At 39.3% G+C, this 23422-nt stretch overlaps 1 protein-coding gene across 6 annotated transcripts in view; it reads right to left on the reverse strand.

The window, feature by feature from the left end:
- LMBR1 (limb development membrane protein 1) overlaps positions 1–23422 on the reverse strand; it is a 211275-nt gene that overhangs the window by 164434 nt on the left and 23419 nt on the right. For 5 of the 6 annotated variants that reach the window (XM_025378728.1, XM_025378726.1, XM_025378727.1 and 2 more), the window contains exon 2: positions 1324–1396. The exons of the other annotated variant lie outside the window; for it this stretch is intronic. In XM_025378728.1, coding sequence (XP_025234513.1) covers positions 1324–1396 — 73 coding nt within the window. The remainder of the gene's footprint in view (positions 1–1323; positions 1397–23422) is intronic. 6 annotated transcript variants of the gene reach the window in all.

Below are 23422 nucleotides of genomic sequence, written 5' to 3' on the forward strand. Positions count from 1 at the left end.
TCGAGACTAGCCTGGACAACATATTGAAACCCTGTCTCTACTAAAAATACAAAAATTAGCTGGGCGTGGTAGTGCACGCCTGTAATCCCAGCTACTAGGGAGGCTGAGGCAGGAGAATCACTTGCACCTGGAAGGTGGAGGTTACAGTGAGCCAAGATCACGCCACTGCACTCCAGCCTGGGCAACAGAGTGAGACTCCATCGCAAAAAAAAAAAAAAAAAAAAAAATCAGGTCTTAAAGAATGTGTTAATATCTCCACATTCATTTCACTTCTATTTCCAGCACACTACCAACTAAGTCCAGGGTCCTCATCACTCTCCCACCACTCCTGCATTACTCTAAAAATGATCTAATAAATCTCCAATTTTCCCACTCACCAACCTCTAATTTCACTTAGAAAGATGCAATTATATACAGTCATTCTTTCTCTCTCCCTCCTTCTGTGTCTACAGTCCATGAAACCATGCCAATGAATTTTTTTTACAGCTACGATACTATTTTGAATCTGTATCTTCAAAAATTTTAGAGGTTATAGAATCCATGGAGTACACTTCACGTGCAGCCACAGAGCCAAGTAACAGTACTAAAGTAATGCACTAGAGCAGGCACTAGAACCTATTTCTCTCAAAAGTCCCACAAGTTTAAACTGATAGCATAATATTAAGAAATCATTAAGTATTCATACAGCACCTACTATTAGCCCAACATCACAAGCAGATATCCTGTGATTTTCAGAAAACAGCTGAGATTTAACAAAAAATAGTAAGGTAATTGCTTAGGTACTTATAAAACCCTGACCTAAAAAGTCTGAATTAATGAGCACAAAGTTCATTAAAAAGAGTAAAGATATGGTAGTCCCTCTGGCTGGATAAGGATATATGTGAAAGAATAAAAGGATAATACAAGATGCCGGTAATTGGATACTAAATGGTATTATGGAGACTCTAAATATCTACCACATGCTCTAGTAGCCAGCAAAGGTATGGGGTGTGGATGAGTTAAACATTCAAAGTCAGAGCCGCTCACAAGGAACCAAATATCCTTATAAACTCTGGAATTTCCCAGAACTAAATAGCCTAGCACTATTCTTAGTTGGACGTAAGAATTGTGATAAACAAGGACTCTGGTCTAAGAGGATGACTCTAAGAGTAGTCAAATTCCCTGGAGGTTATTTTTAGGTCTCTTAGTACCAGACAACTGCTTACTTCAATCACCGGCATATTCAATGCACTATGACACTGAAGTGTACTAATATATCCCATATACCATGCCTAGACCATTTGGCATTCTAACAAAGGTTTTAATTGAAATGTTTCCACTTGCCTGATTTTCTCTTGTATCTTGTGATGATGAAGTAGGAAACGACGTAGAGAATGGCAAAAAGAAGGAAACATATCTGAAACAAAACAAAGTTAACGGATCATTTACTTTTTCGCATATCTTTTTTAAATACTAGAAGATATATCTGTGATATTTACAGGAAAAAAGGATTTAAACTACTAAAAAGTTAAAATGTTGGACATTTTACTCATTAAAGTTTTAATAAAACATAGGCTGGGCGTGGTGGCTCACACCTGTAACCCCAGCACTTTGGGAGGCCAAGGCAGGTAGATCATCTGAGGTCAGGAGTTTCAGACCAGCCTGGCCAACATGGTGAAACCCTGTCTCTACTGAAAAACACACAAAAAAAAAAAAATTAGCAGGGCATGGTGGTGGGCACCTGCAATCCCAGCTACTTGAGATGCTGAGGCAGGAGAATCGCTTAAACCCGGGAGGCGAAGGTTGCAATGAACCCAGATCATGCCATTGCACTCCAGCCTGGACAACAAGAGTGAGACTCCATCTCCAAAAAAAAAAAAAAAAAAGTTTTAATAAAATATTAATTTATATGAACTAGTCAATTAGTCCTGTTTAATACCATTAAAAACAAACAAACAAAAAAAGCCCAATGGAGACTTTTCTTTCCGTAACTCGATCTTGATCAAATATTTTTCAAAATCATGTGGAAGTGTGAAGAACCAGACCATCACCACTGACAATTCTGAAAAATAAAGTCAATTAGAAACTACTAACACTACCAAATATTAAAACATTATCAAAAGCTTCAATTCATTTAAAGAAGATGCTGGCACCAAACACTGACAGATACATTAAACAAATTCCACTATATAAAAGTTTAACATACAAATGGAATCACAAATCAATGGGGGTGGGAAATAATTATTCAATAAGATACCCCATATCAAAACAAAAGGCAGTTGAAGAAGAGATTTCTTTAAGATAGTATTAAATTCTGTATTTTTAATTTTGCTTTTTTTTTTTTTTCCTCTGAGACAGGGTCTCACTCTGCTCAGGCAGGAGTACAGTGGCACAATATTGGCTCACTGCAACCTCCCCCTCCCAGATTCAAGCGATTCTCCCATCTCAGCCTGCCAAGTAGCTGGGAATACAGGTGTGTGACACCATGCCTGGCTAATTTTTGTATTTGTTGGCAAAGACGGGGTTTTGCCATGTTGGCCAGGCTGGTCTCGAACTCCTGACCTCAAGTGATCTGCCCGCCTCAGCCTCCCAAAGTGCTGGGACTATAGGCGTGGGCCACTGCAACCAGCCTAATTTTGCTTTTTTAATTGACAAATAAAAGTTATACATATTTACTGTGTACAAAATGTTTTAAAATAAGATACATTGTGGAATAGCTCAATCAAGCTAATCAGCATACTCATTACCTCAAATATTTATAATTTTTTGTGATGAGAACACTTAAAATCTACTTAGTGATTTTCAAAATACAATACATTGTTATTTATTATAGTCTTCATGTTATACAATAGATTTAAACTTATTCCTCCCACCTAACTGAAATTTTGTACCCTTTGACCAACATCTCCCCAAGCCCCCAAGCCCTAGTCCCTGACAACCATCATTCTACTCACTGTTTCCAAAAGTTCAACATTTTTAAGTTTCACATATAAGTGAGATCATGCAGTATTTGTCTTTCTGTGTCTGCCTTATTTTACTTAACATAATGTCTTCCAGGTCCATCCACGTTGCTGCAAATGACAAGATTCTTTCTTTTTTACAGCTGAATAGTATTCCCTTGAATACACTACATTTTCTTGATCCACTCATCTGTTGGCAGACACTTAAGTTGATTCAACAACTTCACTATTGTATAGTGCTGTCATGAACATGAGAGGGCAAGTATCTCTTCAACACATTAATTTCATTTCTTTTGGAAATATACCCAGGAGAAGTACTGCTGCGTCATACGGCAGCTCTATTTTTTATTTTTTGAGGAACCTCCACACTGTTTTTTATAATGGCCATACTAATTTACATTCCCACCAACAATGTACAAGGGTTCCCTTCTCGCCACATCTTCATCAACCCTTGTTATCTTTTGGGATTTTGGTTACAGCCACTCTAACAGATATGAGGCGATTAGCTCATGGTGGTTTTGATTTGTAAGTCTCTGATGATTAGTGACGTTGAACACATTTTCATATACCTGTTGGCCATCTGTATGTCTTCTTTTGGGAAATATCTATTCCAGTCCTTTGCCCTTTTTTTTTTTTTTTTTTTTTTTTTGATGGAGTTTCACTCTTGTTGTTCAGGCTGGAGTGCAATGGTGCGATCTTGGCTCACCGCAACCTCCACCTCCAGGTTCAAGTGATTCTTCTGCCTCAGCCTCCCAAGTAGCTGGGATTACGGGCTCACACCACCACGCCTGGCTAATTTTGTATTTTTAGTAGAGACAGGGTTTCACCAGGCTGGTCTCGAACTCCTGACCACAGGTGATCTGCCTGCAGCAGCCTCCTAAAGTGCTGGGATTACAGGCATGAGCCACGGTGTCCGGCCGCCCATTTTTTAATCAGGTTAATTGTTTAATTTCAATTGAATTTCTATCAGATCTGGGGAATGACAGACTGAAAAAAAGGATGGGTCAAGGAACAGGAGATCTCGTTACAGTCAAAGACCAAGTGTGCTAGAAATAAAGGTCTGCCACAGCTTGATGTGGAACATGGAAAAAAAACTGAAGACTCTCAAATGAAACCACTCTGAGTGATGATAAAGTCTACAGAATATCCATGCATGGATTTCTGAAGTAGTACTGGTGGCCATACGACTGAGAACAACTTTGGACCAGGACAGTAGACATTCCCTGCACATCATCATGCAGGAATGACAAACTGAGAATAAAGAAGACTGCTAGCTATGTGCCAAAGCTCTCTCAATACACAAGGGAGAGGAACAGAAGACAATACTGACAGCAACCAAAAGCACCAACGGGCATCAAAATCCCCTGCCGCTGGAAGCCAATGACCTGTTGGGAAAACTGGCTAGACAAGAAAATGTTAACAGCATCACTATCTTCTCCCAAAATTATTTGGAGTGTAGAAGATGGGCCAAGAGGAAAACCAGTTCTTGGTGAAGAAATGTAAATGGAGGGGGTCTTCTAAGAAGTTGAAAATAAGGAGGAAATTTTTATAATGGAATGGAAGTCTGAGTAAGGCTAAAAGAGCAATGGAAAGAAGACAGAAACACAGTGAATTATGAGATTAAAGTCAGAGAGATTAGATGACTAAGGGAATTAAAATGTAGGACAGAGGCTGATTTAAATTCATTCACTCAACAGTTATTTACTGTGGGCTTGCTGTATATCAGGGATTCTTCTAGGAACTGGGACATGCAGTGAGCAAAATTGTAGCCCTTATGGAGTTTACAGTACACTGCTAGAAAAAGACAATAAATACATATAAAGTGTGTCAGATGACAATTATGCAACTTTAGAGGAACAGGAAGTGCCAGCAGGGGTGGGGACATGTCTCACTAATAAGGTGACATCTGAGGAAAGAGTTGTGGGACAAGAGGGGCCAAGACATGCAGAAATCTAGAGAAGGGGGGAGGATTTGAGGCAGAGAGAACAGTAGTGCCAAGGATCAGAGGCAATAATGGCTCCGGTGTGCTCAAACAATGAGGGGGCAGAAGTAAGAGACAAGGTCAGAGAATAATGGGAGCCCACTATTCGGGTCATGCAAGACTCAGGTACTGTGTCGGTTTTTACCCTGAGCGAGATAGAATTCCATTGTAGGATTCTGAGTAGAGGGTGACAGGATCTGACACAGTGCAAAAGGCTCCCTATAAGTGCTACACAGAAAATAAACTGGAAAGGGGCCAGGACAGAGGCAATGAGAGCAGACAACAGAGAACTGCAGGAAGCCGAGAGCAGCCACTCGGACCTGCGCAAGGAGGTGCTCAGAAGAGATGGAGTTCTGGGTATGTTTTGAAAGCAGATATGATAAGATTTGCTAGAATCAATATAAGATTCTTTGCCTGAGAAACTGAGAGACAGAGTTGTCATTTCAGCACTCGGGGAAGATTACAAGAGGAGTAGTTTTGAGGGAAATTTATGTATAGCTTACACTGTTGAATCTGACATACATATAATTCACTCAGGTCAAGAGGTTAGATGGGCAGTTGGATAAAAATCTGTACATTCAGAAGAAAGGGCCAGGCCATAAATTTTTTAAAACCTTAGAATCATCAGCAGATGATATTTGAAGTCCTGAGACTAGATGAGATTTCCATCCCAGGGAGTAAGGATAGCCAGAGAAGAGAAGTCTGAGAATAGAGACCTAGAGCTCTCAAATCTTTAGAATCAGCTCGACAGAAGGATTCACAAACGCTGACTGAGAAGCAGCAGTCGGCGAGGGAGGAGGCAAACCAAGAGACTAGATGGCTTGAAAGCCACATGAAGCAAGTTTATTTAGGAAAATGGAATTATCAACAGTGTCAAATGCTGCTGACAGGCCAAGAAAGATGAGGACTGAGAATTGACAGCTGGATTTAGCACCATGGAGGTCACTGGCGACCTTGACAAGAGTTGATATTTGATAGAGTAGTGGAGGTAAAACCCTGAAGTAGATTAAGAAAGAAGAATAATTGGAAACAGAAATGCAAGTACACAGAACTTTCCAGGAGTTTGATTATAAAGAGGATCAAAGAAAATGTGAAGGGAATGTGAAGTCAAGGGTTTTTTTAAAAAAAGAAAAAGCATTACAAACGATTATATGAATAATCCAGTAGAGAGAAAAATTATTGATGCAAGAGAAAAAAGAAATAATTGCTGAAGTTACGTGCTCAAGTTGTAGGAGTGATATAAAATTTATCCATAATAAAAAGGAGGAGAACAAGGAGAAGACACAATACTTGAGTTCAGTTGCAGGTAGTTACTTGTGGTGAAGGCAGAAAGACATTGACTACTTTTTTGATGGCTTCTGTTTCCTCAGTGCAACAGAAACAAGTTCATCAAATCAGATACATACGGAGAGTGAGGAGAGAAGGAGTATGTAAATCACATGGGAGAATAAATGGAGCAAATATAACAGAAATGAGAGGCAAGGTAAGATTAAATGGCCTTTAAAGTTCCAGGCAAGTCCAAGCTAAAACCCGCAGCAGTGCTGGCAGTCTGGTGATGCCGTAAAACATGAGAGCCAGATTCCTAGATGCTGAGGCAGATGCAGGTAGAGTCCCCAAGAAATATTAGAAGCTTGATGATTCTAACAGATATCCTAGCCTCTCTCCTCCCCTTTCCAGCCAAGCGCTTCAAAATAATAGCCTGTACTTGCAGACTTCTACCTTTAAACCACTCACTTCCTCTTCCAGTCACTCATCAAACTTCACACTCATCGACCAACTCAAAGTGGTCAGCAAACCTAACAGGAAAATTACACTTCATGATTTTTGCTGAGCTCTATGCAGCAACTTCTGTCAGCAGTCTTCCTCCCTCTCTGTTGTTCTCCCAAGCTCCCTCACAAGCTTCCCTTTTCCTGCCAGCCTTTAAACAATCTTCTCTATAATTTCTGGGCTGAGCACCCGTCTATTCTTATTCCACAAGCTCTTCACAGGTAACATCAACTACTCCCACGGTTTCAACATCAATCCCAAGGAAGCCCCTGACCACAGTGTGAGAAGCACTGGTTTACAGTATTAGCAAGAGTGAGTGAAATGACTGGCCATGATACCAAAGTAGATTAGGAGAAAAATGAAACTAAGGGTAGGCTGACGGACAGGAGAAGCAAAGACCTCAATAAGCTAATGTTCATGGCAGAGAAGTAGCTGCAACAAAAGTACTTGACCAAGGAAGCTGGAAGAATAGAAGGTTTTGATCAAAGGATGTTTCTGAATTTTTTAAAAATTATGTTTAAAGGTGAAACACAATCGTTTCATAAAATCCAGGGAAGGACGGGTGCAGTGGCTCAGGTCTGTAATCCCAGCACTTTGGGAGGCCAAGGTAGTTGGATTACTTGAGGTCAGGAGTTCAACACCAGCCTGGCCAACATGGCAAAACCTGGAAACACAAAAATTAGCCAGGTGTGGTGGTGGACGCCTGTAATCCCAGCTACTCAGGAGGCTGAGGCACGAGAACAGCTTGAACCTGGGAGGTGGAGGTTGCCGTGAGCCAAGATGGGGCCACTGCACTCCAGCCTGGGCGACAGAGCAAGACGCTGTCTCAAAAAGAAAAAAAAAAAAAAGAAGAAAGAAAAGATCCAGGGTGTTAGTGCAGAAGCAGAAGATAAGAAAGCATGAAAATGGAGAAAAGGAAATCAAGTAACCAAAATGCATAGGATAAGACTAATGGAAAATAATTCATTTAAGAGTAGAAGTAAGGCTAATAATTTAAAAACAGATGTAAGTATTATTATTGAAATAAAAGTTACACACTGGGGCCAGGCATGGTGGCTCACACCAGTAATCCCAGTACTTTGGAAGGCCAAGGTGGGCGGATCACCTGAGGTCAAAAGTTCAAGACCAGCCTGGCCAACATGGAGAAACCCCAGCTCTACAAAAAATACAAAACTTAGCCAGGATGGTGGTACACACCTGTAATCTCAGCTACTCAGGAGGCTGAGGCAGGAGAATCGCTTGAACCCGGGAGATGCAGGTTGCAGCGAGTCAAGAGCGCGCCACTGCACTCCAGCCTGGGTGACAGAGTAAGACTCCGCCTCACAAAAAAAAAAAAAAAGAAAAAAAAAGCTACACACTATGAAAATACGAATACAACTACAACAGACCAAAGCAAACATCACAGAACTGATTAGACTGTGTTTCTAGTTTCAAAAGTAGGACGAGGAGTAGGTTCTCCTCTAAAGTTGTCTCTTCCAGACACAGAGTCAGAGGGATGAGTGAAATAAAAGAAAGCTGTAATGATGCCTATTCTCCCTACACTCAGGACGAAAGGAAATTCCTAACCAAAAAAAAAGGAGAAAAACACTCCAGCTTCTCACCACTAAAAGTGAAGCACACCTGATTGGGAAAAAAAAAAAAAAAAAAAAGGATGGGCTCTGTGCTGGCATCCTGTGGTACTGTGAAACTGTGAACGAAATGAGCTTTGCTCCTGGTCAGGGAAGGAACAGCCATGCCCTGTTTCAGAGCTCACAGCAAAATACCCACTGGGGTGCATGTCCTACTGCCCTAGCTAGCCCAGAAAGAAGGCAATTCAGCCCTGGAAGCGGGAGGCGGCATGGCTTTAGTCCTGATGCTGATCAAGAATGGCTACGCACTTGAGAGTTGACCCGGTCATAAGTAACTGAATAGTTCCTTTAATATACATTGTTAAAAACTAATATACTTAAATTTGTGTGAAGTAAGACAAAGTAGGGCACTTAAGGAAGACTGGTGTTAACCACAATGGGAAAAGAACTCTCATGAATCTTCACGTACCAAAAAGCACAGCACCAAAATATCTTCAGGAAAAAAAAAAACAGGAACAGTGGCTCACGCGTATAATCCCAGCTACTCAAGAGGCTGAAGCAGGAAGATCACTTGAGACCAAAAGTGATCACTTAATGACACCCGGGGCAACCCAAAGAGACCCCGTCTCTGCAAAAATAATTTACAATTTTTGAAAAATGAGCCGGCATAAACCTGTAGTTCCAGCTACTCAGGAGGCTTAGGCAGGAGGATATCCCTCAAGCTCAGGAGTTCAAGGCTGCAGTGCACAGCTATTGCTCATGCCATTGCACTCCAGCCTGGATGACAGAGAGAGACCCCGTCTTTAAAAAAAAAAAAAAAAAAAAAAAAAACCACAGATGCCAAATATGCAAAGATTTAAAAACCTTTATTTTGGTTAGGAGACTTAAATTTACCATGAAAGAAAAAGTAAACTAAAACCAAATAAATGACGAAAAATGTCAATTTTTTTCAGTAACAAGATGTTAGAAGGGAGCTTCTTCAACTTAATAAATATCTACAAAAAAGCCTACAGCTAACATACTTATTGGTAAGACACTTGAAGCTTTCCCACTAAGATCAGGAACAAAGCAAGGATTTTCCTTCTCACCACTTTTTTTCAACACTGTACTGGGAGTCCTAGATAATGAAAAAATACAAGAAAAAGAAAAAAAGTATACAGATTTTGAAGGAAGGACAGGATCGTCTGTGTAGAAAATCTGAATGAATTAACAAAAAAACTCCTAGAATTAATAAGCAACTATAGCAAAGTTGCGGGACACAAGGTTAATATACTAAAGTCAAACTAAAGTCAATCACTTTCCTATACACTAGCAATGAACAAGTGGAATTTGAAATTAAAAATACAACAGCAGGCCAGGGTAGTGGTTCACACCTATAATCCTAGCACTTTGCGAGGTCAAGGCAGGAGGACTGCTTGAGGCCAGGAATTTGAGACTAGCCTGGACAACATAGTGAGACGCCATCTCTACAAAAAATAAATTTAACAAATTAGGCAGGCTGGACATGTGCCTGTAATCCCAGCACTTTGGGAGGCCGAGGCAGGTGGATCGCAAGGTCAGGAGATTGAGACCATCCTGGCCAGCATGGTGAAACCCTGTCTCTACTAAAAATACAAAAATTAGCTGGGCATGGTGGCACATGCCTGTAATCCCAGCTACTACAGAGGCTGAGGCAGGAGAATCACTTAAAGGAGGGAGTCGGAGGTTGCAGTGAGCCGAGATCACATCACTGCACTCCCGCCTGGTGACAGAGCGAGACTCCGTCTCAAACAACAGCAAAAAAAGTAGTCAGGCATGGTGGCATACACCTGTGGTCCCAGCTTCTCAGGATCACTTGAGCCCAGGTCAAAGCTGCAGTGAGCCATAATCATGCCACTACACTCCAGCCTGGGCAACACAGTGAGACCCTGTCTCATTAATTAAATAAATTAATGTAAATAAATACATAAATGTAAAACACCATTTACATTAGCATTCCACCAAAGCAAAATACTTAACTATAGATCTATCAAAATATGTACAGAATCTGTATGAGAAACCTACAAAACTCTGAAAGAAATCAAATAACTTAATTAGTGGAGAGATATTGCACATTTATGGACAGAAAGACTCAATATTGTCAAGATGTCAGTTCTTCCCAACTTGATCTATACATTCAGTGTGATTACAATTACAATCCCAGCAAGTTATTTTGTAGATATCAACAAACTGATTCTAAATTTTACACGGAGAAGCAAAAGACCCAGAACAGTCAACACGATATTGAAGGAAAAAAACAAAGTCATCTATTACATAGTAGGGTGGCTATAGCTAATAACAATGTATTGTATATTTCAAGACAGCTAGAAAAGAATGTCTTAAAAGTTATCACCACAAAGAAATAATAAAAGTTTGAGGTAACAGACATGCTAACTACCCCCTTTTGATCATTATACAATGTACACATACATGCACTGAAACATCACACTATACCCCATAAACATACAATTATACATATAAACAAAATCAATTTTAAAAAGAAGAAAGAGGACTGATATTACCCAGTTTCAAAACATTATAAGGCTATAATAATCGAGACAGCATGATATTGATGGAAAAACATAGACAAATATAGATCAACAGAACAGACAGCCCAGAAATAGACCCACATAAATACGGTCAACTGATCTTTGACAAAAGGAGCAAAGGCTATATAATGAAGAAAGGACCATCTTTTCAACAAATGGTGCTGAAACAACTGGACATCCACATGCATGAAAATGAATCTAGATATAGACCTTATACACTCCACAACAATTAACTCAAAATGGATGATGATTACAAACCTAAATGCAAAACACAAAACTGTAAGACTCCTAGAAGATAACAAAGGAGAAAATCTAGATGGCCTTGGGTTTGGGGATTGCTTTTTAGATACAGCACCAAAGGCATGATCCATGAAAGAAAGAATTGATAAGCTGGACTTTATTAAAACTTAAAACTTGTGCTCTGCAACAAATACTGTCAAGGGAATGAAAAGAGAATCACAGGCTGGGAGAAAATATTTGCAAAAGACTCCTCTGATAAAGGACTACTATGCAAAATATATAAAGAACTCTGAAAGTTCAACCACAAGAAAACAGTCCTGTTGAAAAATGGCCAAAGACCTTATGAATGAAGATACGCAGATGGCAAATCAGCATACAAAAAGATACTCTACATCAACACAAAGTAAAACAACGAGACACCTGTGATGACACACCTATTAGAATGACTAAAATCCAGAATGCTAACACCACCAAATGCTGGTGAGGATGTGGAGCAACAAGAACTCTCATTAATTGCTGGTGGAATGCAAAATGGCACAGCCACTTTGGAAGATAACTTGGCAGTTTCTTACAAAACTAAAAATACCGTATGATTCAGCAATCCCATTAGATTTGGTATTTACCCAAAAAAGTTGAAAACTATCCACACAAGAACTTGCACAGGAATGTTTATAGCAGCTCTTTTCACAACTGCCAAAACTTGGAAGGAATCAAGATATCCTTCAATAGGTGAATAACTAAAATGTAGAAGATCATTCAACACTTAAAAAAAACGCAGAAGAGTGAAACGAGACCCCTTCCTTACACTATCTACAAAATCAATTCAAGATGGAGTAAAGACTTAAATGTAAAACCTAAAACTATAGAAATCTGAAAGAAAACCTAGGAAATACCATTCTGGACACAGGCCCTGACAAAGACTTCATGACAAATACACTAAAAGCAACTGCAACAAAAACAAAAATTGACAAATGGGAACCTAATTAAACTAAACAGCTTCTGTACAACTAAAGAAACTATCAACAGTAAATGACAACCTACAGATAAGAGAAAATATTTGCAAACTATGCATCTGACAAAGGTCTAACAAAAGCAATCCCACTAAAAAGTGGGCACAGGACAGGAACAGACTTTTCAAAAGAAGACATACATGCAGCCAACAAGCATATGAAAAGATGCTCAGCATTATTAATCATTAGAGAAATGCAAATCAAAATCACAATGAGATATCATCTCACACCAGTCAGAGTGGCTATTATAAGAAAGTCAAAAAATAACAGATGCTAGTGAGGCTGCAGAGAAAAGGGAATGCTTATAAACTGGCTAGTGGAAATGTCAATTAGTTCAGTCACTGTGGAAAGCAGTGTGGCAATTTCTCAAACCATTTAAAAGAGAAATACTGGCTGGGCATGGTGACTCATGCCTGTAATCCCAGCATTTTGGGAAGCCAAGGTGGGTGGATCACTTGAGGTAACGAGTTCTAGAACAACCTGGGATCATGGTGAAACCCCATCTCTACTAAAAATACAAAAATTAGCTGGCCGTGGTGGCAGGAGCCTGTGGTCCCAGCTACTAGGGAAGCTGAAGTACAAGAATCACTTGAACCTGGGAGGCGGAGGTTGCAGTGAGCCAAGATCATACCATGGGACTGCAGCTGGGTCACAAAGCAAGACTCTATCTCAAAAAAAAAAAAAGAAAAGGAAAAGCAAAGCAAAGCAAACAAAACAAAAACAGAACTACCATTTGACTCAGCAATCCAATTACTGGCTACAGACCCAAAGGAATACAAACCATTCTACCATAAAAGACACATACACGCATTATACTCTTCAGAGCACTATTCACAATAGCAAAGACATGGAATCAACCTAAATGACCATCAACAGTAGAATGGATAAAGAAAATGTGGTATGTATATATCATGGAATACTATGCAGCCATAAAAAAGAATGCGAGCATGTCCTTTGCAGCGACATGGATGGCGTTGGAGCTGGAGACCATTATCCTAAGTGAACTAACACAGGAACAGGAAACCAAATAACACATGTTCTCATTTATAAGAGGGGGCTAAATACTGAGAACACATGGACATAGGGAACAAGAAACACCAGGGTCTACTTGAGGATGGGAGGGAGAGGATGGAAAAACTACCAATCGGGTACTATGCTTACTATCTGGGTGACAAATTAATCTGTACACCAAACCCCTGTGAAACATAATAACAAACCTGTACATGTGCCCCCGAACCTAAATAAAAGTTAAAAATTAAAAGAGCTGTCAAAGCAATGAAAAGTCGTGGAGGAAACTTAAATGCATGCTGCTAAGTGAAAGAAGTCAATTTGAAATGGCAACATTTGTATGATTCCAACTATATTCTAGAAAAGGCAAAACAAAACTGTGGAGACACTGAAAGGACCAGTTGTTGCCAAGGGTTGAGGGGAGGAAGGAATGAACCAGCAGAGCTTACAGGACTTTTAAAAATAGTGAAACTATTCTGTACGATACTGTAAGGTTAGATATATGTCCTTATAAAATTCTCCAAACCCATGGAACATACAACACCAAGAGTGAACACGAATGTAAACTATGGAATCTAAGTCATAATGATGTTCAAGACAGGGTCGTCAACTATAGCAAATTTTCCACTCTGGTGGGGGATGCTGATAATGGCCAAGGCTATGCATGTGTGGAGCCAGCGGATATATGGAAAAATCTCACTACCTTTCACCCAATTTTGCTGTGAACCTAAAATCGCTCTAAAAAATAAAGCCTACTTTTAAAAAGTAATAAGATTGCATTAGTGCTATGGTTTGTGTGTTTCCCAAAGTTCATGTATTTGAAACTTAATTCCCAATGCAACAGTGTTGAGGTGGGGCCTCAAGAAGTGATTAGGTCATGAGGATTCTATCCTCATAAACTGACTAATGTTATCACAGGAGTGGGTTAGTTATGGTGAGAGCAGGTTTGTTACAAAAGCAAGTCTGGCCCCCTCTTGCTCTCTCACTCTCACCGTCTCTTGCCCTTCTGCCTTCCACCATCGGATGATATAACACAAAGGCCCTTGCCAGATGCCAGCCCCTTGATCTTGGGCTTCCCAGCCTCCAGAATCATACACCAAATAAATTTCTGTTCATTATATATTATCCAGCCTGTGGTATTCTGTTATAGTAGCATAAAACAGACTAAGACAGCTAGTAACAAGTGTGTTTATTAAATTCAATGTCCTATACTCCTCCCACCCTGCTTAGACTCTCATAACCACCAATCTACTTTCTGTTTCTATGGATTTGCCTATTCTGGGTATTTCATATAAATAAAATCATACAGTATGTGCCTTATTGTGTCTGACTTCTTTCACTTAGCATCATGTTTTCAAGGTTCATCCATGTTGTACCATGTAACAATACTTCATTCCTCCAGACGTTTTATGAGAAAAACCTCTACTTGATTAAAAACACATTGGGTATGTTTTTGCTTGCAGCTGAAAGCATTCCTTTCAAATACATTTGTATACCCACACAAGGATGTATACATAAAGATGTTCATTTTTCCATAGTTTGTAACTGCAACAAATCACCCTTTGAAATGGTTTGGATGTGTGTCCCCTCAAAATTTCATGTTGAAACGTGATGCCCACTGTTGGAGGTGAGTCCTGGTGGAAGTGTTTGGGTCACGGGGGCAGATCTCTCATGAATGGCTTGGTGCCCTCCCATTGGTGATGAGTAAGTTCTCTATTAGTTCACACAGGATCTGGTTAAGGACTTTGGCACCTCATTTCTCTCTCTTGCTCCCTTCCCTCTTGCTCCCTCTCGCCATGACACCCCCCTTTCACCTTCTGTCATGATTGGAAGCTTTCTGAGGTCCTCGCCAGAAGCAGATGCTGACAATACGCTTCTCAAAGAGACTGCAGAACTGTGTGCCAAAATAACTATCTTTTCCTTATAAATTACTCAGTCTCAGGCATTCCTTTACAGCAACGCAAAATGGACTAACACACCCTTCAAAAGAGAGAAGTAAACAAAATTACCAATGCCCTATCTTCAGAACAATTAATTTGAATACAATACACATGCTGATACTACTCTTCTCATAGTTGCTAAAGTGTCATAATAAATTGCCCTGTGTCTTTCAACTTGTGCTTCAATAAAGGCAAAGCAACTTCCTCACAGAAAACACTAAGACCCTTAGCAAAAGGTAAATATTCAATTTTTCAAGATTATCACAGCAAATTTCAAGTTCATTAATGTCATCAATAATATTACACTTTAATACAACATGCTGTGAAATATTTTAGACCCAGAAACAAGAATGGACAACTATACACCAGATTATTCTTCCTACTGGTTTCCTAAGGAAATGGTAAAGTTGGGGGCCTGGGGAGTGAGGAGAGAGAGGGTAGAAAGAAGTCATGATTGTAAGCCAAAAACAGAGAGAAAAAACTAAAGATACTTGCACATAAAAACAGCAAACATATAATGCGACTAATGTAAAATTATTTAAGTCGTATAGCTATAAACAGAGGTCTGAAACAATGCGCTTATCTCAGAATGGTGGAATTTCAGATTATTTTTACCTTTTTACCTTCCTTCCTTATACGCATGAATAAATTAAAGTTTTAACAATAAGGACTTTTATTTACCCAGGAAAAAAGCACTACTTTCAAAACGAATACAATAAAATTTATTCTAATAACCTTTCAGGAAAGCAATATGACAGCACATTTATGCACTGTGATTCAATACTGTTACTCCTGGGAATTTATATTACAATAAAGAACCATCCCTCTCCACTTTTAGATAATGAGGTTACCATTACTACTACTCACAACAAGAATAACAATAATAGCTGCCACCTGAGAATTTAAGCACACACCTCTAGGAACAAAGTAATATAACAAATAATAAAGATTGCGGTCCATGTCTCAAAAGGGTAACCAAGAGAATAACAAATAATAATAATATAACAATAAACACCAGAGGAGAATGGGAGAAACGAAGTAGTGTGAATACTCACTACCATGGTGTAAAGCCTATCAGAAAGCTAGTAGTTAAGTCCTCAGTGTCTGTATTGGGAAGTCAATATACGTGTTCTATGCTGGTAAGCCAAAAAATATTACCGAGCATTATAGAAACGACTTAGCAAAACTAAAAGAAAAATAAGAGATTGCTTATGGAAAATACTTGGATAGGAGCCTTATTCTCCTTAAGGTTTCCTATACTATCTGATGGATAGTATAGTATATTTCTATACAATCTGATGCATGCATTAGATTTAGAAAAGTATAGGTTTCTATATCCCTGACACAGTAACTTTTTTTTTTTTTTTTGAGACGGAGTCTCGCTCTGTTGCCCAGGCTGGAGTGCAGTGGTGAGATCTCTGCTCACTGCAAGCTCCGCCTCCCGGGTTCACACCATTCTCCGGCCTCAGACTCCTGAGTAGCTGGGACTACAGGGGCATGCCGCCACGCCCAGCTAATTTTTTGTATTTTTACTAGAAACAGGATTTCACCGTGTTAGCCAGGATGGTTTCGATCTCCTGACCTCATGATCCACCCGCCTCGGCCTCCCAAAGTACTGGGATTACAGGCGTGAGCCCAGCCCCTGACACACTAATTTTCAAGTTATCCTTTAGAGATTTATCTATGATTCCTTCACTTGGAAATTTACATTATTTGGAAAAGTAACACCAAATAAAATCTTTACATTTTTGCCTTTTGCTAAACATGGTTGAGACCTATGGTTCTCAACTGACAATGTCCCCCCAGGAGACATGCTGCAATGTCTGGGGACAGTTTAGTTGTCACAACCAGGTGAATCGTGCTACTAGCATCTGGGGTCAGAGAACAGAGATGCTGTTAAAATCCCATGATGCACAGAATAGCCCCCAACAATAAAGAACAACCTGTCTAGAATGTCAACAGTGCCAAGGTTGAGAAATTCTGTTTTAGATTAACTGCCAAAAAAGTAGAGAAGATAAGCACAGAAGTAATTACATATACAACATAACTTGTCTATTACAAATAATGCTTATTTTTTATTGTAAGTTGCCACAGTAGAAAATGTTAATACTAATTTCATTAATATATTGTAATAAGCACATTCCTTTCTCTTTAAAAAAAAAATGGGGCACATAAAGAGATATATTACCCAGATTAAGGGACAGATCATTCCAAACTACTTAATGTTAAAAGAAAAAAAAAAGCACCATCCCTTATGATCTCACACTCTGTGCTTTAAAAAGAAAAATGTTTACACTAATTTTTGTCATGCCATCCAAAACTGTATTTAAAATTAAAAATAAAATAGAACCACTTCCTAAAAGTCCTAGAATAACTCCTCTGGATTAAATATATGCAGAAACTGGATATCAAATGAAGATTCTCAAGCAGCTGCCAAATGACGAACCCAAAGGAAGTCACCACACAGAATAAAGCTTTTGTTGGTTTTTGTTTTTTGAGACAAAGTCTCGTCCTGTCACTGAGACTGGAGTGCGGTGGCACGATCTCAGCTCACTGCAACCTCCACTTTCTGGGTTCAAGGAATTCTCCCGCCTCAGCCTCCCAAGTAGCTGGGATGACAGGCACCTGCCACCACATTCGGCTAATTTTTGTATTTTTAGTAGAGACGGGGCTTCACCATGTTGGCCAGGCTGCTCCCGAACTCCCAATCTCAAGTGATCCACCCACCTCAGCCTCCTAAAGTGCTGGGATTACAGGCATGTGCCACCGTGCCTGGCCCACACAGAATAAAATTTAAAACAAACAAACAACCTATATACATCACATACCATACACTAAAAGCAATCCTCAAGTAAATCAAAGACATAAAGGCAAAAGACAAACCCATAAAAGATAACACAGAGGCTTCTGGCTTCCAGTCCAACATGAAAGGAGCTTGGAAGTCATCTCTCCCATCCGCATAACAAGAAAAAAACTGAACAAACTGAAAGTCAACAACTCTTCTTAAGTCCATGAAAGAAGTTAAATTACAGGGCAAACGACTGCTCTAAAAAGTGGACAGACAAAAGCCCTTGTACAGAAGCCTGCTGCTAGAGCCAGTGCTGGTAAAACACTTCAACTGTAATTGATGAATTACTAGAGGATCAGTGTGGACTAACTAGAGAGATAAAAACTCCAGAAGTCTAGTCTCAGGGGGCACTTCTACACTTTTTTAAAGTTTTTCCTTCAGGAGTCCTACCAGGTTCTCAGAGTAAAGATTAGGGAAACTGTTAATAAAAAAATAAAAATTAAAAAATTTTTAAAATAAAATCCCTTCAAGCTTCCAGCAGGAAAAGGAAAAAAGTAACCATTCTGAAATATGCTCAGAGCATGCTGTTCACCTCAAGAAAGGCCTGTCTGCAAGAGAAACTATTTTTACCCAGAGCCTAACCTATTTGAATTGTATCAGAGTCTAATCAACCTGGAAGAAGAGAGATACCCAGCTTCAGCCCCCTCTAGCCTTCTTCACCTAAGGAAGGAGGTCAAAAGCCGATAGCACCTGTGAAGGTCACAGACCAGGAGCACAGGCTCAATGAAAGACTGACCTAATCACAAGACTACACAGAACGTTCGCCTCCCCGCACCTCTTAACATCATACCAATCAGGCTCAAGAATAATAACAGGAGATTACAGCTAAAAGAACTGCAAGGCTCAAATTCGATTTCAGAAGTAGTCTCTAGGGGAAACCAAAGACAACAGAAGAGATAAAAACAAGAACACTAGGGGAAATCATACCCTCTGAAACCTGTAGCTACTTCAAACAGTAAGCAGCCTAACTCACACACAAACACCAAACCTAACACTAAAGGCCAAATTACCTCAACCCCTTTTACCTACATCGTATCCGGCTTCCCACAAAAGATTACAAAGCATGCTCAAAAGCAAAAATCACAATCTAAAGAGACAAAGAAAGCATCAGAACCAGACTCACATATGACAGAGATTTGGGGATTATAAGAGTCTGAATTTAAACTAATTATTAATATGCAAAGGTGGAAAAGTAGACAAAATTCAAAAATATATGTGTAATGTCAGCAAAGACATGGAAATGTTAAGAAGAAATTTTGTTTTAATGGGAGAAATCAAACATACTGTAATAGAAATGAAGAATGCTTTGATGAGCTCATCAATAGACTAGACACCTGTGAAGGTCACAGACCAGGGGTATAGGCTCAATAAAAGACTGAGACCTAATCACAAGACTGCAGAATGTTCCCCTCTCCCCACCTCTTAACACCATACCAATTAGTCAACTAGAAGATACGTCAATAGAAACTTCCCAAGCTGAAAAGCAAACAGAAAAAAAAAATTCTGAAAAGAAACAGAACAGCCAAGAAGTACAGAACAATTACAAAAGGCATAACATACATAACAGGAATACCAGAAAAAGACAGAAAGCAACAGATAAAATATTTCAAGTGATAATGGCTGATAATTTGCCAAAATTAATACAAACACCAAACAACAGATCCAGAAAGCTCACAGACCAACAAACAACATAAATACAAAAAAAAAAAAAAACTATATCTAGGCATATCATATGCTGCAAGCTGCAGAAAATCAAAGATAAAGAGAATATCTTGAAAGAAGCTACAGGAATAAAAATGCCTTACAAATAGAGGATCAAAGATTAGAATTGCATCAGACTTCTCTTCAGAAACCATGCAAGCAAAAAGAAAGGAGTAAAATATTTCAAATGTTAAAAGGAAAAAATGAAAAGTGAAAATACCAACCCAAAGTTCTGTATCCACCAAAATTATCCTCTGAAAATAAAGGACAGCACTTTGGGAGGCCGAGGTGGGCGGTCACGAGGTCAGATCGAGACTATCCTGGCTAACAAGGTGACACCCTGTCTCTCCTAAAAATACAAAAACTTAGCCGGGTGCAGTGGCGGGCACCTATAGTTCCAGCAACTTGGAGGCTGAGGCAGGAGAATGGTGTGAACCCAGGAGGCGGAGCTTGCAGTGAGCCAAGATCGCGCCACTGTACTCCAGCCTGGGCGACACAGCAAGACTCCATCTCAATAAATAAATAGATAGATAAATAGAGTTTGTCAGGCAAATGAAAACTGAAGGAATTTGTTGCCAATAGACTTACTTAGTAAGAATTTTTTTTCTTTTTTTGTTTTTACTGGAGGTGCAAGTGGCTTAGCAAGAAATTTTAAAAGATCTTCATAAAGCAACATGACCACAGGACAGAAATTCAAATCTATGTAAAGAAAGATCATTAGGCCAGTGTAGGGTGCGGTGGCTGAGCTCACGGCTATAATCCCAGCACTGTGGGAGGCCAAGGTGGGTGGGGCCCAGCAGATTGAAACCACCCTGGCCAACATCGAGAAGTCCCATCTCTACTAAAAATACAAAAATTGGTTGGGCATGGTGGCACGTGCCTGTAATCCCAGCTACTCAGGAGGCTTGAGGCACAAAAATCGCCTGAACCTGAGAGGCAGAGGTTGCGCCACTGCACTCCAGCCAGGGCGACAAGAGTGAGACTCTATCTCAAACAAACAAGAAAAAGAAAAAAAGATTATCAGAGAAGAAGTAAGTGAATGTAAAATAAAGTCTTTTATTTTCTTTTTCTTAATCTAAAAGACAACAATTTATTGAAAGTAATAATAGCAATAATGTATTTGGTGATTACAGCTTCTAGATAAGTGAAATGAATGACAGCAAGAGGGTAACTAGGAATATTCTCTCCTAATATACCTGCACTACTCATGAAGCAATATAGTGTTATGTGAAAGTGGAGGTAGATTAGTTGCAAATGTAAATTGCAAACTCAAGGGCAATCACTAAAAATATTTTTTTTTTTTTTTTTTTTTTTTTTTGAGACGGAGTCTTGCTGTGTCCCCCAGGCGTGCAGTGGCGCGATCTCGGCTCACTGCAAGCTCCGCCTCCCGGATTCACACCATTCTCCTGCCTCAGCCTCCTGAGTAGCTGGGACTACAGGCGCCCACTACCGCGCCCGGCTAATTTTTTGTATTTTTAGTAGAGACGGTGTTTCACCGTGGTCTCGATCTCCTGACCTTGTGATCCGCCCGCCTCGGCCTCCCAAAGTGCTAGGATTACAGGCGCCCGGCCTCACTAAAAATATTTTAAAAGAAGTATAATTGATATGCTAAGAGAGGAAAGAAAACAGACTCATAAAATGCTCAGCTGGAACCAAAGACAGATAAAAAGACCAAAAAAACCCACCAAGAACAAGGACAATAGAAAATAGTTAAAACTATGGTAAATATTAAACCAATAATATCAATGATCACTTTAAATATTAATAGTCTAAATATACCAATTAAAAGAGACAGAGTGGATAAAAAAATATTTAACTATATATTGTCTATAAAAAAAACTTTAAATATAAGAGATTAAAAGTACAGTGACAGAGAAAGACAAACCGTATTAACACTAATCAAAAGAGAATGGCAGCTATATTAATTTCAGGCAAGGCAGACTTCAGAGCAAAGAAAATTATTAGGACAAAGAACAGCAATACATAGTAATAAAGGGTCAATTTTCCAAGAAGAACTAACAAAAAGTCAAAATACGTGAGGTAAAAATGGATAAAAATGTAAACAGAAATAGATGAATCTACTATTATAGTTGGAGACTGCAACATCCTTCTACCAGTAATGGGCAGATGTAGCACGCAGAAAATCAGTAAGGGTATATATACAGTTGACCTGAACGGCATCATCAATCAACTGGACCTAATTCACATTTATAGAGTATTTCATCCAACAATGCATAATATGCATTGTCAAGCTCACATGAAAACACTCACTAAGACATTCCATATTCTGGGTCATAAAGAATACCTTAACAAATTTAAAACAATGTAATTCCTAACAACTATGCTCTCAGATCACAACAGAATTAAACTATAAATCCATAACCGAAATACAGCTGGAAAACTTCTTGGGGATTAAAGAAAAAGCCTCTAAAAAATACATCGTCAAAGAAGTCTCAAACTAAGTTTTAAAACATTTTGAACTAAATGAAAATGAAAATACATCTTATGAAAATGTGTGAGATGCAGTGCTTAGAGGGAAATGTACGGCACCATGACGGCAGAGCAAAAGACGAGATCTGGTGGAGGACACAGCCAAACGATATCATGGATCATATACCTAATGTAAAATATAAAACTATAAATCCTCTAGAAAATAACATAGAAAAAAAAAACTAAGTGAACTTGGGTTTGGCAATGACTATTTAGATACAACATGAAAAGCATGATCCATGAAAGAAAAAGTGATAAACTGGACTTCTTTATAATTAAAAACTTCTGCTCTGCAAAAGACACCGTTAGGGGAATGAAAGGACAAGCCACATAACAGTGGGAAATTTTTGTAAAAAGCGTATCTGATACAAGACTTGCATCCAAAACACAAAGAACTCTCCCTACCTAATGTGGATGGGCCTCGTCCAATCAGTGGAAGGCCTGAATAAAGCAAAAAGACTTAGTAATAGGGACTTCCTTCTGCCTGACAGCCTTCAAGCTGAGACATCAGTTTTTTCCTGCCTTTGGACTCATATTGAAACACCATCTCTGCCGGGGCCTTGAGACTGTTGGACTAGGAATGAAACTGCACTATCAGCAGTTCTGGGTCTCCAGCTTGCCCAGTACAGACCATGGGACTTATCAGTCTCCATAATCACGTAGCCAACTACTTATAAGAAATCTTTCTGTATATATGTACACATCCTATTGGCTCGATTTCTCCTAAGAACCCTAACTGCATTAGTCAGGGTTCTCTAGAGGAACAGAACTAACAGGAGATACATATTCTCTGACTTAATTTTTCTCTTTCTAAAATAAATACACTAAATATATTTACCATTGCAGTAGGCTATATAGAGGACTAATAAGGCAGGCACTTTTTAATTTTACTATCAAGCAAAAGTATTAATAAGTGTTATTAATAACTAGAGAAGACCAGGTGCGGTGGCTCACACCTGTAATCCCAGCACTTTGGGAGGCCAAGGCAAGTGGATCACTTGGGGACAGAAGTTCAAGATCAGCCTGGCCAACATGGTGAAACCCCATCTCTACTAAAAATACAAAAAAACAAAATTAGCCAGGCGTGGTGGCACACACCTGCAATCCCAGGTACTCACGAGGCTGAGGCAAGAGAATTGCTTGAACCCAGGAAGTGTAGGTTGCAGTGAGCTGAGATCACACCACTGCACTCCAGCCTGGGCGAAAGCGAGACTCTCACACACACACACAGACACAAAGTAGCTAGTGAAAAGAAAATCAAAACCATTTACAAAGCTCTTCTAACCAAGTGCCTCCAAAAAAGGTTGGTTTCATAATCTTAACTCTTGTTTATAAACATAATTAGAACCAGTTGTAACAATCT

Source organism: Theropithecus gelada, chromosome 3 (assembly GCF_003255815.1).
Source record: "Theropithecus gelada isolate Dixy chromosome 3, Tgel_1.0, whole genome shotgun sequence".
Taxonomy (NCBI): Eukaryota; Metazoa; Chordata; class Mammalia; order Primates; family Cercopithecidae; genus Theropithecus; species Theropithecus gelada.